The following is a 16998-nucleotide window of genomic DNA, read 5'->3' on the forward strand; positions in this document are numbered from 1 at the left end:
ACACATTGATATTTACAATAGTTATCAGTTACAGGATTTACTCTCAAGTTAAAGAAGGGATTAGCTACGGTTACCTGCTCGTACAGAGATAATGGATCTGCTCTTGCCTGCTGCTGTATGAACGGGACAATTTGAGAGTCACACCTGTTAGTAAAGGTAGGTAGTGAAAACACTGACTGTGTGAATGCAGCCTTATGGTCAGAAAGCATCAAGAAACCTGTAATTTAATGGCAAAACTTGTTGAAAAGCATGCATTTGAACCATTTCACAAAATTACGTCTAACAATATAACAAGTCAAAGTCTATATATAAACATAAATCTTGTTTTGCAACTTAAATAGAATTGCAGCTTTATTGTGGAGGGAAACAGAGGGGGTTTCAGAAAGGTTCTCCATCAGCATCTCTGTCCATGCAAAACACCGACCCCACAATCACAGATCAGAACTAGGGAAAATTGGCTACTGTTACCTGGCGTTCCAGCGTCCCTGTTGCCTGCACAGGCCCCTCTTTGTGCGGCTCTGACTAAGAAACCTGAAGCGTGGGAAACTCGACTCTCGTTCAGAGACTGTGAGGCCTCCATCTGCATCTCCTCCATCGTCCAGTAGCCCCGGCGTCACCGCTCACAATGCCCTGCCTACATTTGAACAATAATGGGAGCCAGGAGCGAAAGACTTCAACTCTGAATCCAACCCTCATTGAGGCCTCCAGGGATGAATGCATCCGAGCAGCAGGTTTTGGTGGACAGCTGATCAGAGCAGCAGAGAATGATTAACTGATCAGAGCTGAACGGGGGTGTTTGTTAGGGTGCTGGCATTTATATTAATAACAAGTTGGATGATTCAGTGATGATATAAACAAAATGATCTAAATCACCTGAAACAGCTCAATGGAAGAAACAGAGGTGAAACTATTCTCTATATATATATATATATATATATATATATATATATATATGTGTGTATATATATATATATATATATATATAAAATTATCAAAATAAGCAAGATCAAATAAACAAAACCAATAATATAAATAAATAATAATAAATAATAGTAATAATAATTATATATATATATATATTAATATAAGGAGAAAAAAAAGAGTACTTAACATAATTACTTTTGACATAAAAAGTTGTTTCTAATGCTGATGGACATTATAGACTATACAAGCCCTTCATTGTCATCTAATGTTAACTGACTCTTGTTTTAACAGGATATCAGAGAAAAACCTCCGAAAAACCGGACAGGAATGTACGTGGTGAACAAATGAAGGACACAGGTATAGTAAAACACACATATGCAGTAGTGAGCATGACACACTTCTGTAAAAAAAAAAAACAGCAGAGCTCAAACTCACTTTAACTCCATCATTCAGGTTTTCTGACCCCCAACATTGTCCTTTCCTCTGCTTAAGAAGAACGAGGCCTGCAGAAACCCTTATGTTGGATGAATAACTGTCATACATCCGGCACTGCACAGCAGGATGCTAAATGGACAGGGAAATGATTTTACATGCCATTACGATCGATTTAGAATTTATTTTCCTACTATATACCTTTGCACAAAGTAATTTGTAACTTGTAAAAATGGATTGAATGATGACAGTCATGTGCTGTATTAACAGTGATTTAGTGAAATTAAAAAGAGCTTCTCAAAATGGCAGTGGGGTGACTAGTTTTTATTTTATTTATTATTATTTGAATTTTAATGGAAAATACTGTTTCATTGGGAAAAGATCCTAAAATTGTTGGTGACACAGCCTGGTTGCACCACAGATCAAAAGCAGGAGTTTTAGCTAGTTTGTGTAAACATAACAGAACTAGACGGCTCTGTGTCACTTTAGGTCAAATTCTTTTTAAAAGCAAAGAGGGTAAAAATGTGCCAGGCATTAACTTGATTGAGAAATCAAGATACTGAGTATTTGAACAACAAGAACATAAATGTGTCCGAGGAAAGGTGAGGCAAGTGAAATTCTGTAGATTATCTCGGCGGTCAAATGTAATCTGTGATGAAATGTCATTTTTCCCATATTTTTGTCTCTGCTGTTTAAACTGACCCTGATTCACACACACAAACTGTTCAAGAAATATCCAATTAATAGGTGTATTTGACATGATCAATTTATTCTGCATATGGAAGTGTCTGATCACTGGGTGGTTACTGAAACAGTGGATGTTCTGCTGGTCATGTGAACAAAAATAAAATTGGTTTACCTTTAAAACAAAGCATTTGTAGTTGTGTGTGGAAGAAAAAGGTCAAATTATAAAGGATAATCACCGCATTAAATTAACTTTAATTTGCCAGCTTTACCAGAAGAAAGTTTTTACCACCCACTTATAGTGGGCCGAGATGTTGTTTCGGTTGTAATTAATAATAATGTTTAAAATGTTGAACATTGACAAGGGTTAAATAAACATTCTGATAATAATAAAACCATATTCTGATCCAAACTCTTATTCAAAGGCTGTTTTGACAACATTTTGATTTGAATGTTGTGCCCGAATAAAATGCTGGGCTGAAATAGCTCCAGTCCAGCAGGTGGTGCTGTCTTCCTCAAGGAACTGGTTAAATGGTAACGTACATAAACAGAAGCAGGCAGAGAGGAGTCATCAGCCCATCTCAGCATGAGGCTCCAGTGTTTTCAACCACAGTTCTAAGGCAAATTTGGTTCCAGTGCTGATTTGTTCAATGTCCTCGCCGTGATCTGGGGCCCGGTTACAGAACACAGAAACAGGCAGCAAAGTCTCGATCAGCTCACCGTGTGGAGACACTTCCGTCACACTGACAACATACAGAAAACAGACACTCAAAACAATAGATTTAATACTTAAAGGAATAGTTCACCCAAAAAATTAAAATGTACTTACCCTCAGGCCATCCACGATGTAGATGAGTTTGTTTCTTCACCAGAACAGATTTTGAGAAATGTAGCATTGCATCACTTGCTCACCAATGGATCCTCTGCAGTGAATGGGTGCCGTCAGAATGAGAATCCAAACAGCTGATAAAAACATCACAATAATCCTCATGACTCCAGTAATCTAGACATTTTTAACTTCAAACCGTTGCTTCCAGTTAAAACTAATTAACTAACTAACTAAAGCTAACTGTAGTATATATCAGTGATATTGCTTTCTCCAGTGAAAAAGTTGTCTTGTCAGAATCAGGAGAGAACTATGCATGGATCAAGCACTGTTTACAAGTGAAAACGGTCCACAATTGTTCAGAAACAAATATGTTGATGGGTTTTGATGTGAGAGGACAACAGAGGATGGACTTTTTCACTGGAGGAAGTGTTATTTTGGATTATGGACTTTTGTCCAGAATTTAAGGTTTGAAGTTAAAATGTCTTAATGATTGATTTGTTTCTCACAAACACACAGTGTTTCGCTTCACAAGACGTTAATTGATGGACTGGAGTCATGTGGATCATTGTGATGTTTTTATCAGCTGTTTGGACTCTCATTCTGACGGCACCCATTCACTGCAGAGGATCCATTGGTGAGCAAGTGATGTGATGCTAAATTTCTCCAAATCTGTTCTGATGAAGAAACAAAATCATCTATATCTTGGATCTATATCTCTATTCCTTTAATAGAGATTAATGATGTTCTCCATACCTGATGGTCTGTGGCAGGTCAGCTGGTATTTGAACAGATACTTATGAAGCACATGGACTTAAAATCAGCAACATTTTTTTGTAGTTTTTACAGTATGTGTGGATGACCTAAATATGTACCTGAAGCTGCAGGTGTGATTGAGAGCTCTTCAGTAGTATGTACGTCACAATGTGATGTCTCTTAGGCAGTCCTCTGGACAACATGGGCGGATACACTGACTGGACAGAGAACACAAGTAGAATACATAAAATGAAATGCACTACCGTTCAAAAAGTTCAAACATTTTTCTTTTATTTTTTGAATTAATACTTTTATTCAGCAAGGATACATTAAATTGATCGCAAGTGAGAGTAAAGACATTTATAATGTTACAAAATATATATAATGTTGCAAAACATGTATGAGTTTCCACAAACATATTAAGCAACACAACTGTTTTCAACACTGATAATAATAAGAAATGTTTCTTGAGCGGCAAATTGCTGAAAAATCAGCTTGCCGTCACAGGAATAAATGACATTTAAAAAAAATACTACAATAAAAAACAGTTCATAACTTCATAAATCATAACTGTTTTTACTGTATTTGTGATCAAATAAATGCAGCCTTGTTGAGCACTTTTTCTTCTTTTTTTTTTTTTGACTTTTTCTCTAAAACATTAAAAAAAATCTTACTGACCCCAAACTTTATCCTCAAGTCACAGCATTCCAACTTTGTATTATTGTCTTTATTCCATAAAACACAAAATGAGATGTTAGGAAAAATGTCCAAACTGCTCTTTTCAATACAATGAAAGTGAATGGTCATTTTTACTGCCAAAAAGTTTGATTATATGCAATCGCAACTGATGACATTTGAGAGTTATGGCAGAGATGAAGATTATTAGTAAACCAGCATGTTTAATGATTCAGTCTGCTCCTCACCTTCATTTAGTGTGTGTTTTCAAAAGACTTGTACTTGACTTGTTATGTCATGGACCCAAACCTCAATCTGTCAAATTCAGCGTGCAGTGGCCCCCTGGACTTTGGCTGCAGGTCTTACGAAAACACTGTGCTATAAACACACACCTCCCACAGGCCGAGAAGCTGAGAGGAGATCTCATCAGGGCTCAGTTTCAGACCGGCCTCTTCCTTTAGCTCCCTGAGTCCTGCATCCAACAGCTAGTTTTAGACACACACAGAAATCAATGAGCCATGGTACCATTCATTCATTCAGAATATATATATATATATATATATATATATATATATAAAATGTTCCCAGGTTTGGGGTCAGTAAGATTTTTTTTTGTTTGAAGGAAATTAATACTTTTATTAAGCAAGGATCCATTAAACTGAGCAAAAGTGAGAGTAAAGACATTTAGAATGTTACAAAAAAAATTATATTTCAAATAAATGCTGTTCTTTTGAAATGTCTATTTATCAAAGAATCCTGAACATTGTATCACAGTTTTCACAAAAAAATATTAAACAGCACAACTGTTTTCAACATTTGGTAATAAAAAGACTTTTATATAAGATTCAGCTTTGCCATCACAGGAATAAACTACATTTAAAATGTATTAAAATAAAAAAACCAAACTAAATTGCAATAAAGACCTGCCCAACTCAATCCGAGCAGTTGAGTCCTTACCTATCTTCAAGAAACGACTAAAAACACATCTGTTCCACCTTTATTTGACCCTCTAACTCTAGCACTTTCTATTCTATTTTAATTCTACTTTATCTATATTTATCTTCTTTTTTATTAATTTATTAAATTATTAATTTAATTTATTAATTTATTTAAAAAAAAACACTAGCTTTCTATTTTTTCTATTCTATCCGAGGAAGAAAAAGGGCAGGTGCTCAAGCCCCCTTTTATGTCTATGTGTGCATGTGCCTGGTCCCCAGGCATACAAGTATTATAGAAAGAATAAGGCTGTCAGCAATATATACACCTTGCTACGTGTACTAAGTTAGGCTAACTGAGATTTGTCATTTGCATTTATATATTGTTGCTCTTTTGTTAATTTTGACTGCTTTTATTGTCCTCATTTGTAAGTCGCTTTGGATAAAAGCGTCTGCTAAATGACTACATGTAAATGTAAATGTAATAATATTTAGTTTTACTGTATTTTTAATTAAATAAAAGCAGTCTTGGTAAACATAAGAGACTTCTTTCTTAAAAAGTTCTTACTGACCCCAGTACCAACTGAACAACACCAGAAGATAAAAATAAAGAACAAATGTTTCCAATTCTTCACTATTTCTAGGTCAATAATCCAATAAGTACATTTGTGACTTTGTACAAATATTATTACAAACTTGTGGAGTTCACACAGCTCAAGTACTTAAAAAAAACCTGGATTACTCAGTTTGCTATGCTAATAATATAATTTGTAATGAAAATATTGTATTAAATTAGAATGCAAAACACTTAATATTCATCAAGTAGTCTCAGACTTTGGACCCCATTGTATATAAATTATAAAACATCAATCAATCACAAACTAAATCTCTCAATTTAATTTTAAATTACTTGACAATATCTGTTAATGACTGGCTGATTACAACGCACTGTTTATGTAATACAGCAAGTACCTCTTCATCCAGCTCCACATGACCACTTGAACAAACAAATTACATCCATTAGTCCTGAACCCCAAAGTATTCTCACACACATGCTGGCAACATTTCTGTGGCTATTTTTACTTCAGCCGATAGAATCGCAGTCTCTGATGGAAAGTAAGATTTGAAATTGATAAAGAAACTATTTAAAATAACCATTTAAAATTGTGGTCCACAGAACAAGACAAAACTGACCAAAATGAGCTCACTCGCCTGTAAATCATAAACACGAGCACATACATATGTGAGTGGGGATCTGAGGAATCATTTGGGTCGGTGTGGAATGACACACTCACCGGGCGGAACCCAAACATTGGGGAAGATCCGGAGAAGGGTCTGGCTGCAGACATGCACATGCATTTTCAGACTTGCACTCTCAGACACCTGCACTTCCGCGAGTGACGTCACTTGCAGTCTTTTTACATTTTTTTATTTGATTTAATTTATTTTTAATTTTTTTCAATTGAAATCTCTTAACATTTTACACAAGTATCCAGGTGGTAAAGACATGAAAAAAGAAATTAAATCACGAAGTCACTTGCAATCTTTTTTACATTTTTTTATTATTAATGCCAAGGTACCAAATATAAAAATACAGAGAATATCAACATTACATACAAAGAGGTGACATTACATGCAAAGCACCATTTATAGATGTATGTAACAATAAATAAATAATACAAAATGAAAGATCACTTCCACGAGTGACGTCACTTGCAGTCTTTTTACATTTTTTTATTTGATTTAATTTATTTTAAATTTTTTTCAATTGAAATCTCTTAACATTTTACACAAGTATCCAGGTGGTGAAGACATGAAAAAAGAAATTTAATCACGAAGTCACTTGCAATCTTTTTAAAAAATTTTTATTATTAATGCCAAGGTACCAAATATAAAAATACAGAGAATATCAACATTACATACAAAGAGGTGACATTACATGCAAAGCACCATTTATAGATGTATGTAACAATAAATAAATAATACAAAACAAAAGATTTAACAAAATAAATTAAAAAGATTAAATAAATTAACCGTTTTAAAAGCCTTGAGATTCTTGGAAGGTGAAATAGTTTGGATATACTGTTGAACCTCTTTTTTATAAACAATATATAAAGGATTTTGATTAGTGAATTTACTGCGGTGAATATGAAATTTTGCAAGAAGTAATAATAGGTTAATAATAAAATATTCATTCATTTTATATTTTGGTATATTAAAGAAGCCAAACAGTACATCCTTAAAAAGCAGAGAGAAACCCTGGAGTACACTGCGATTGATAACATTAGAAAATTCAATCCAAAATAGCTGTGTGTGAGGACAATCCCAAAAGATATGCATATCAGTTTCATTAGGGTCACCACAAAAAGAACAGCTTGTATCTATGTCTGATTTAAACCTTTTCAAAAACACTTTAGCTGGGTAAAATCTGTGTAACAATTTGAATGAGATTTCTCTAACCTTGTTAGTTATCATGTATTTCGAAGACAGAGTCCATACTTTTTTCCAATTAATATAATCAACCACATTCTTCCAATAAGACATCACATATGGAGTTGTTACAAGTCACTTGCAATCGCCGCTTGCACTCTCAGCTACCGTGACGTCACTTGCAATCCACACAAATCGTGCGTGTTGCCAATGGAGACAAGACGCTGTGGTGGTTAAATGATTAAAACTAATTTAGTACTATAACATACAGGGTCCTGCAAGTCATCTGTAGGAGAAAAAGACAAGACCCACAAATCCGTGGCCACAGAACAGCAGAATATGAATGCAATGCGCAAAGTCTCTCATTAGGTGTTTAAACCTCCGTAGAAAACCAATAAACACTTATGGCTTAATGTGTTAAGATAGTGCTATTAAAAGATTAAATTCGATATATAGTTTATTAATTTAATGTACTACTAGAAGGCAAGCATATGCCCATGAACACAACAAGCAAACTTTTACTTTTCCTCCCATACGCCTACAGCAAAACGCTGTGCCATAACGGACTAAGATGATAAAGACCAAATTCAGTATTTCTTATTGCTGATGCAAACTACACAGACCATATGAACACGCATTAAGAAATTCATTAAGTGATATTAAATGGACCAACTCTGTTTATTCTGGTCTCACCTGCTTATCTGTACATATTAATTGTGTTTTAATAATGAAGAGGAGCATATGAGGTCTTTATAATCTTAGACCGTTATGCCACATTATGCCACCTTTTGTGGTATGGGAGGAAAACACTATATACATACATTATATTAATAAACTTGAATTTGATCTTTTAATAGCACTATCTTAATACATTAAGCCATAGCCTATTAAATGTTTATGGTTTTCTACGGGAGGTTTAAAAGCGCTTCATGAGAGACTTTGCGCATTGCGTTCATATTCTGCTGTTCTGTGGCCACGGATTTGTGGGTCTTGTCTTTTTCTCCTACAGATGACTTGCAGGACCCTGTATGTTATAGTAGGCTACTAAATTAGTTTTAATCATTTAACCACCACAGCATCTTGTCTCCATTGGCAACACGCACGATTCGTGTGGATTGCAAGTAGCTAAAAGTGCAAGCGGCGATTGCAAGTGACTTAGTGATTTAGTTTCTTTTTTCTTGTCTTCACCACCTGGCTACTTGTGTAAAATGTTTAGAGATTCAATTAAAAAAATAATTAATCAATTAAATAAAATAAAAAAAGACTGCAAGTGATGTCAATTGTGGAAGTGCAGGTGTCTGAGAGTGCAAGTCTGAGAGTGCAAGTCTGAAAATGCAAGTGCATGTCTGCAGCCAGACCCTATTGAAGATCCGGAGGCTGGAGGCGCAACGCGTTAGCAACAGTCTCTGATTGGCTGACTGCAGCAGAACAGCCACGCCCACGTCTACCCCACGGTTGAGGGTATCCGGGGGCTGGGAGTCTGCCTCTGAGTGAGACAGGTATTTGATGGGGCAAAACGGCGCCCTCTAGGGTTAGACAATGAGTTTGATTCACAACAATAATAAAACTCCTGGATTAAAGGGATTTAATTAACAAAACTCAAATGACCTAAAATAACCTTCAGAGGAACTCCTCCATCACACAGCCAGTCACATAAAATAAATCTGTTATTCTCCAAAGAACAGCTCACTGTTGCCTGATCCTCAACACTCCCGACAAAGTGTCTAGTTATGCTCTAGAAAAAATTACAAATATATGCCAGTTTACCCATAAATGAGCACATACTATAGACTCCTATTGCTTTGATATTGGTCTAATTATAATACAGCGTGATTGTATGTCACACCAAAATCTTACAGTAAAAAAAAAATTTCATTAAGAAAAAAAAAACACAAAAATAAAACATTGTAAATCCATTGTAAAGCCAAGTAAACCCACACAATGGTACATTTCTAAATATATATATATACACACACACATATATATATATATATATATATATATATAGTACACTTATAATTATTTGTAATATATATGATAATATATGATTTTTTTGAAACAGGTCATTATTAAATATAATTATTTTAAAATAAATTAAAAAAATATATAATATATACTATACAACAGAAATGTATATAGTATGCGTATACTGTATATTACGGTGGCCGAGAAGTGCAAAACAAATCACAATTCTGAAAACAAAAAATTATTATTAGGCTATTATTTGAAACATTATTATTATTATTATTATTATTTTATACACAGATATATTTAAGCTCTGCTGACCTGCACGAATCGTGCGCACTGGGGAGCGGCGTTTTCCTTCGACAGATGAACTAGAATCTTTCGGACCTTCTGCATACTGTATAACATCAGCACAGAATATGATAATTAAGTTTTTCCCTCATTATTTGAAATATTATACTGTGAAACAAAACACTCATATTGAATTACATACAGTACTCATCAAGGTGAATCACTTAACTATCCAAGAAATCGTCAGGGCATGAATGAGTGTTTACAGCAGAAACACACTCATACTGTCCAGACTCTGAACCCAAACCCCAGACCATAACAAACACCATCCAAACCGATCCCCCGGCAAATGGATTCTGAATGTTTCACAATAGTCCACTTACGCTGCTGACTGTAAGGCTCATCTTATGAATATTAACCAGAACCCTGTCCGCAAATCAGGAAAGCATACTGGTCTGACGTAATGCTACATAATACATATTCATGAACTTCTTCTGATATTTTAGAATAAAAGTCTGTTTATATAACCTAGTTTTTAATAAAACTGGTTTCAAAATTGTTACACTTATTTCAGATCGTCTAGAGAGGGAATTTACAATAAAATCCTATGAGAATACAATTAGATTTTTCAACCCATTTGCAGGATTAAACTGTACTCTCGACAATGATTTGCTGAGAGTTTATATTAATATCTGCTGATTTAATTGTGTGTGCACTGTGAAAAAAATCTCTAACAAGACAGCATCAGATTGTGTATTAAATCAAGTTTATTTGAAATATCATTCAGTCAAATACAAACACAAACACAGCCATATTACTACATACTACTTGTTTTCATTTTACTACACGTCAAGAGTTCACTGAGAACAGGCACAATGTAAATCTCACATGCTGTCATAAAGACAAAGATCTACAGACACAGAACGGACGACACATGCTTCCACAAGAGGATTTTACATCACCAAAGTCGAGCCCTTGACTGAGGGTTCAACCTCTGACCTTTAGTCATAAGGGTGTCCATGATTTTGGTCACAAGTGGTGGCACTTACAGAGTTGGCAGTCATCATAGCTTTCCTGAAGAATCAGCACGGATTAAACGAGATGACAAAAAAGCCAAGCGATGCTGTTTAGTTATTCACTGGTGTTTAAATTCACATTACTCTGCTTTAGAGGAGTTTCACTGAACATGGGCCACATTTATCAAGGCTCTTATTTAAAGGATTTTTTGTTGTTGTAAGCATATATATATATATATATATATATATAAATAAAATAATTTGGCTTGCTTACAGTGCTGTTACATTTTTATGGTTTCAAGTGTTCATTTTCAAATTGCTATTCAAACGAACAAATATCAACTTGATAAATGTCCTCATGTGGCTAAAACAAACATGTTGACCAATATAAAGATTCATGCAAAAGGTGGTACAAAATGCTATGAAACAAGACGCAATTACAGAACCTTCTTACCGTTCACATTCACCATAATTCCTTTTCTGTTTCTGCTACGTACCTAATTTCACATACCCTAACAACGATAAACACACTTACCCATCTAACATACATCGAAAACACTAGATTTCTGGGTAGACATTTGATTAGAATTTCATGCTAAGAAGCTTCAGTTTGTAAGAGCGAAAATTAATGAGGTACGAATAACTATTAAGTTGAGCATTCGAAATTACAGCAGTCCTACAGCCTGTGAGAGCAACAGCCAAGCAAAAAACGAGATTTTATCCATTTTACTTTCAAAAAATTATTTACAACTTCACAAAAGTTTTTTTTTTTTTTTCCTGTGGTTGTGGTTGGTTACCTGTGAGTGGTTTGTAGGTGAAACAGTCCTCTTTTGCAGTTGGTGAAAAACCGAAAAACTGTGCTAAAACTGTGCCCTTCTGCCTCTTATTTTATCAGTTTCCAGCATGGATCGATTTCTGGGTCTGAACACCAACACCATAATGTTGGTTTGCTGTAGAGTGAGGGATGGGCGTCATCTCCTGAGGGCAAACAGTAAATTGGATAGTCAGTTTCATTACAAATTAGCCTTAGAACATTATACCTTAAACAGAACATAATTCTCAGATATTGAGAGCAGTGCTGAAATACGTACCTTTATGGCACTAACAGAAAGGGTGTAGACCCCAAAAAGAGAAACAACCAAACCAATGGCACATGCTAGCATCAGGAAACCGATCAGTGTCACCAAGATCCCATTCACTAAGAACTGTAATACAAACCACAAATACAATAGTATATCCCAACAGCACTGTTCTATGATAAAACTATATATACAAACACCCCAGTATTTACATGGTAAATCACAATCATATGCAAATAATAACACAAAAAAACAATATGAATATCCACAGAGAGGGAAAATGGAAAATGTTATACTTCAATTAATCAGTCATCATATTCCAAAATTCTAATTAAGTGACTTTGATATTTGGCCATTTGCTTTATGCGCAATTTCTATTTTTACACTTTTTTGGTGAAGAAAATGTAGAATTTACATTGCATTCACCTATATACATCACAGTGTTATTTTAGCATTATTAATATACTATTATTGTATTTTAGCTTTTATTTTTATACTTTCAGTTTACATTTTAAGTTTGAATAATTTTCTTATGTGATTTTGTCTTTTACTTGCGTGATTTACTGTATTTTATTTAGTTGCCCATTTTCATTTAAGGTTTTATAATGTTTATGTTTTTCTGTCTAATATTTCTATATTTTCCTTTTTTTCTTTAATATTAGTCATTCAATTAATATAATAATATAATTGAATATTAATATATTTTTTTAAAGTTACATTTTATTTCAGCTTTATTTCAATTAGCAAAGATGATTTTTAGTTTTTTTTTTTTTTTGGTTTATTTAACAACAACACTGATGCATCAATACAGCCATGCCACTCTTTAGTTATTGGTATCATATGTCATTGAAAAACCCATATTGGTCGACCACTAGTCTAAATTGCGCATCAAAGAGCAAAGTTATTCTAAATTAATAAATGCTTGTGGCATGAGTTCTCTCATAAAACACTAAGAATTGTGCATTGCACCAGTCTAAAACTAGGGGAAAAGTCTCAGGGTGTGTAGTTTTCCCACTGCATCGTAAAGCTTGTAATGCGACTCACCTCTTTTTGTGCCTCTTTCCCTCCATCTCCACAGCAAGCCGAAACAGAGTGAAGTGGGTCACAACACCACTGAAACAAGCAGGACAGAGCCTGGAGTCACATCTCTCTTTCTACTCACACACACTCAACCACAGTCTGCCGTCTGCCAGAGACCGACGTTCAGATCGATGTACAGCTCCCTGATTCCTACACTCAAAATCATCTGCTTTGCTGTTCCACATTCAGGACAGGCAGAAATAAAATTGCCAGCTTTCAAAATTCGACTGACATCTTTGTTTGGCAATGAACAAAGCAAGCGGGCCATTTGAAGTATAACATTTCCCCCTTTTTTAACAGATGAAGCCATTCTTGTGTTATTTCAATAACTGAGTATATGATCTGTTTTTTTGTTTTTTTTACAGTATTTGAAATATTGAGTCACTTGTGGGAAGGAAGGTGTCTTGGCTCGAGGATGAGCAGGATGGGGCGTCTCTGTTTGTTTACCTCTGTGTCCCTGTAGTAGTACGACTCTCCTCTGAATGGGATGTGTCTGGCCATGAGCCCAAATCCAACAATATCAAATGCTGCTGTTAGTAACTGCAGAACAATTGTTGTCAGCAGCTGCAACAAATGAACAGACATGTATTTTAACAATAAATAATTTCCAATAACATAATAGTAAAACTCTCATTTCCAATAATGATGAATGCTGAAAAATACATTGAAAATATTAGCAATTATAGTTAACTAAAATCTTAAAAAGCATGAAATAAACTGAAAATTAAAGAAATAAAATCAACTGTAAAAATTCTTTCATTTCAGCTAGTTGCCAAGGCAACATTTCTCGTTTGAATTTCGTTTAACTTGATTTACTAAATTAGCTAAAACTAAAATAGAAAAATTACCAAAAACTATATAGACATATATATTAAAAAACAAAAACTACTAAAATTACAAAAACAAAATTACTAAAACTCTGACTAAAATAATATAAATATAAAAACAAAAACTGATTCAAACTGAAGTTAAAAATAATAAAAAAACTACATAGACACAAAAGCTGATTCAAAATATGAATTAAAAGTATCAAAATAACACTGTTCCAAACTGCCCCATAAAAACAAAACAAACTATGGTTGATCACTTCAGAAGTCATTCAAGTAATGTCTTGCAATCTAAGTGGCTGGTTCTTGGCCAAAATACAGCATATGCAAAGAGGACGTTTGTTGAAAAGTTTGATTACACGAGGCTATTGCTGAGACTGCACTTACAGTATTTGGTCAATACAGGACGAGGAGGAGCAAGGTCCTTCTGACGGAAGGACATTAAAAGGATTTAAATGAGGTGACTTGATTTGTGTCAACTGACTGCACTCATTCACTTTCTAATTTTCAGAAGATATTCATATATGTGTGTTCATACTGTACCAGACATTTAGATGGCTTCCTCCCAGTGTGCACCAGGACAACACCAGTTATGACAAGCTGTAGGAAACAGAGCCGTATGTCACATGGCTGATTTTAAACATCTTAAATGTATTCCAATGTGTGTGTATTTGTACCTGAGCACCGTTGACTATGAGGATGATGATTTCACGCTGGATATGGTAGTGCAGCTTATACACAATTGTGCTCAAAATGACAGTAAACACACCAATTATGATCTCAATAGCCTAAACCAAAGCACACAAAATTACAATCACAAACTGCAGTTTTACATGCTGAAATATATTAGCATTTTTTATTGAGTTATTTTTGGTTGGTTTTTGTAAAATCTGTCTATATGTCATATCATTATTATTATTACGATTATCAATTCTGTTCTTGGTTAAAAAATAAGACTGTATTTTTTTAACGCAAATAAGCCAAGTTGAAATGAATTTATAATGGATTTATCTTGATTATATTCAGTTCAGTCTGTCAGTGTGTATGTGTGTGTTGAGATATGGGTGTGTCCTTGGATGTTGGCCAGATGTCATTTATTAAATATACTACATGTGCTACATATTAAACTAAAGCCTAAATATGATCTTCTATAGGACAGCACTTATTGCATTACTAAAAACTCATATGCAACATACCAACAATATGTAAACAACGTGTTTAGACTATAAAATCAAGCGTAACGAAACAGGCTAGTTGATAAAACATCTGTAGCTGATGATTCAGCGGCAAATTACCGATATAATAATGTGATAGTGTGCTGTAGTGAAACTCACGCCAAGTGTCTTGGGCTCCGCGCTCTTAAACGCTTTAATCTGAGACGCGTACAGCGACATGCTGATAGATCACCAATCACTCATCAATACCGCACGATCCGCTGCAAACACAGTCACAACAGCATACATCAACGAAACGGCGTGCATACGAGCTAACGCGTTGTTCATGCATATTTTAAATGATATTTTCAACCCATTCATTCTTTTTAAGTATACTAACGTGATCGTGCGTGTTGAGGATGCACTCGCTTACCTTTGCGCACTGGCGTTCTGCAGCAGTGTCTGAGCGCGCGGCGGCTCTCCGCAGTGTTGATGTCATGAGGGGAGGCGGTGGCTAAACAAGGAGAAAACCAGGTTGGCTCGGTCCCGAGTAGAACTCAACTCATTCCACCAGCCCATATTCCAGAAAACACCCCTGCAAGCGCTCGAGAGCGGGGTATTTTTTAAACCGGTTATGAATTATGTAGAGGATAAGAGCTGAGTCAAGAGTGTCTTGGGAGAAACTGCAGGCTTGTAAATTCGTGAAACCATAATGTCCATAATGTCTTGCATATATGGACTGTGGATGGGGTGTGCATGTCTAGAGTAAAGAGTAAAGAATAAAGAAGTGGCTCTCAACCAGCGTTCCGGCAAACGTTCATGGGGCCTCAAGATGATTTAAATGAAGTGAAGTGACATGTGGCCAAAATTTGTGCACAATTTGTGCTCTGCATTTAACTCATCCAAGTGCACACACACAGTAGTGAACACACACACACCGTCCAACACACACCCGAAGCAGAGGGCAGCCATATTGCTGAAGCGCCCGGGGAGCAGTTGGGGGTTCGGTGCCTTGCTCAAGGGTCTCACCTCAGTCGTGTTATTGAGTGTGGAAGAGAGCGCTGTACGACAACCCCCCACCGGACCTGAGACTCGAACCTGCAACCTTCGGGTTGATAATTATTATTTTAGTTACTTATTTTAATCTATGGACACTACTAATTTCTGTAAATTAAAAAATGGGGGTTTGGAGCTTACTCCTTACACCTATACTCCTCAATGGGGGTGAGGAGTAAAAATCTTTGGACTGTGGTGGACCTTGTCAAAAAGGTTGAGAACCACTGGAGTAAAAGATATATCCAACTCTAGTGTTTTATTGTCAGTCATAATTATTGCATAAAAGGCTAATCTAGACACAATTATGTCAGAATTATGACGCGAGTCATAATTAAGGCATAAAACATTCTAAATTATGACATAAGTCGAAATTCTGACAGTCGAAATCGAGATAAAAATGTATTATCTCATAATTTCAACTTCTGATGCCATAATTATGACTTGCTATGTCATAATTTCAACTTTGTATCTTATAATTATAACTTAGTGTGTCATAATTCTGACTTTTCATAATCACAATTACAACATTTTTGGACTTTTTATATCAATTTAAACTTTTTGTCATAATTTTGACTTGGTATGTGATAATTTTACATTTATTTATCAAAGCATGATTTTTCTTATGCAGCTGAAATGGGCTTCCATAAATGAATGCTTAAGCTTTTTCTTTAGAATCTGTATTGGAGAGCAAGTTATATTTTTAGAAATAAATGTGCCCTTTTTCCCCAACACTAAGAAAGTATTGAGGAAACATTGTCAGAATCACTTTCAGAATCATTTTTCCACCAACTTTAAAAACACTGACAGCCAATCAGAATCCATCCTGACTTTAGCAGATGACATAACAGCAGCATGTAGAATATAGAGC

At 35.0% G+C, this 16998-nt stretch overlaps 2 protein-coding genes and 1 pseudogene across 4 annotated transcripts in view; 1 reads left to right on the forward strand and 2 right to left on the reverse strand.

Annotated features, from left to right (window-relative positions):
- LOC107686747 (flocculation protein FLO11-like) overlaps nucleotides 1-1272 on the forward strand; it is a 7320-nt gene extending 6048 nt beyond the window's left edge. The window contains exon 7 of the mRNA XM_016483845.1: nucleotides 1216-1272. Coding sequence (XP_016339331.1) covers nucleotides 1216-1272 — 57 coding nt within the window. The remainder of the gene's footprint in view (nucleotides 1-1215) is intronic.
- A 977-nt stretch (nucleotides 1273-2249) lies between these two features.
- Nucleotides 2250-10023, reverse strand: LOC107686755 (nucleoside diphosphate-linked moiety X motif 17-like; annotated as a pseudogene).
- A 697-nt stretch (nucleotides 10024-10720) lies between these two features.
- LOC107686177 (uncharacterized) lies at nucleotides 10721-15655 on the reverse strand. 3 transcript variants are annotated; one of them, XM_016483083.1, is made up of 8 exons: nucleotides 15508-15655; nucleotides 15255-15355; nucleotides 14598-14708; nucleotides 14464-14520; nucleotides 13541-13657; nucleotides 13058-13126; nucleotides 12026-12139; nucleotides 10721-11912 (listed from the first exon to the last, which is right to left on the reverse strand). In XM_016483083.1, the coding sequence occupies exons 2-8, from the start codon at nucleotides 15312-15314 to the stop codon at nucleotides 11826-11828; spliced, it is 615 nt and encodes a 204-aa protein (XP_016338569.1). In that variant the 5' UTR covers nucleotides 15315-15355; nucleotides 15508-15655; the 3' UTR covers nucleotides 10721-11825. The 3 variants fall into 3 exon arrangements, with proteins under 3 accessions (XP_016338569.1, XP_016338578.1, XP_016338586.1); XM_016483092.1 differs by having other exon boundaries at nucleotides 15475-15518; XM_016483100.1 differs by lacking the exon at nucleotides 13058-13126 and having other exon boundaries at nucleotides 15508-15652.
- Between the last annotated feature and the right edge of the window lie 1343 nt (nucleotides 15656-16998).

This window comes from Sinocyclocheilus anshuiensis, unplaced genomic scaffold (assembly GCF_001515605.1).
Source record: "Sinocyclocheilus anshuiensis isolate Anshui unplaced genomic scaffold, SAMN03320099.WGS_v1.1 scaffold389, whole genome shotgun sequence".
In the NCBI taxonomy this organism is placed as follows: Eukaryota; Metazoa; Chordata; class Actinopteri; order Cypriniformes; family Cyprinidae; genus Sinocyclocheilus; species Sinocyclocheilus anshuiensis.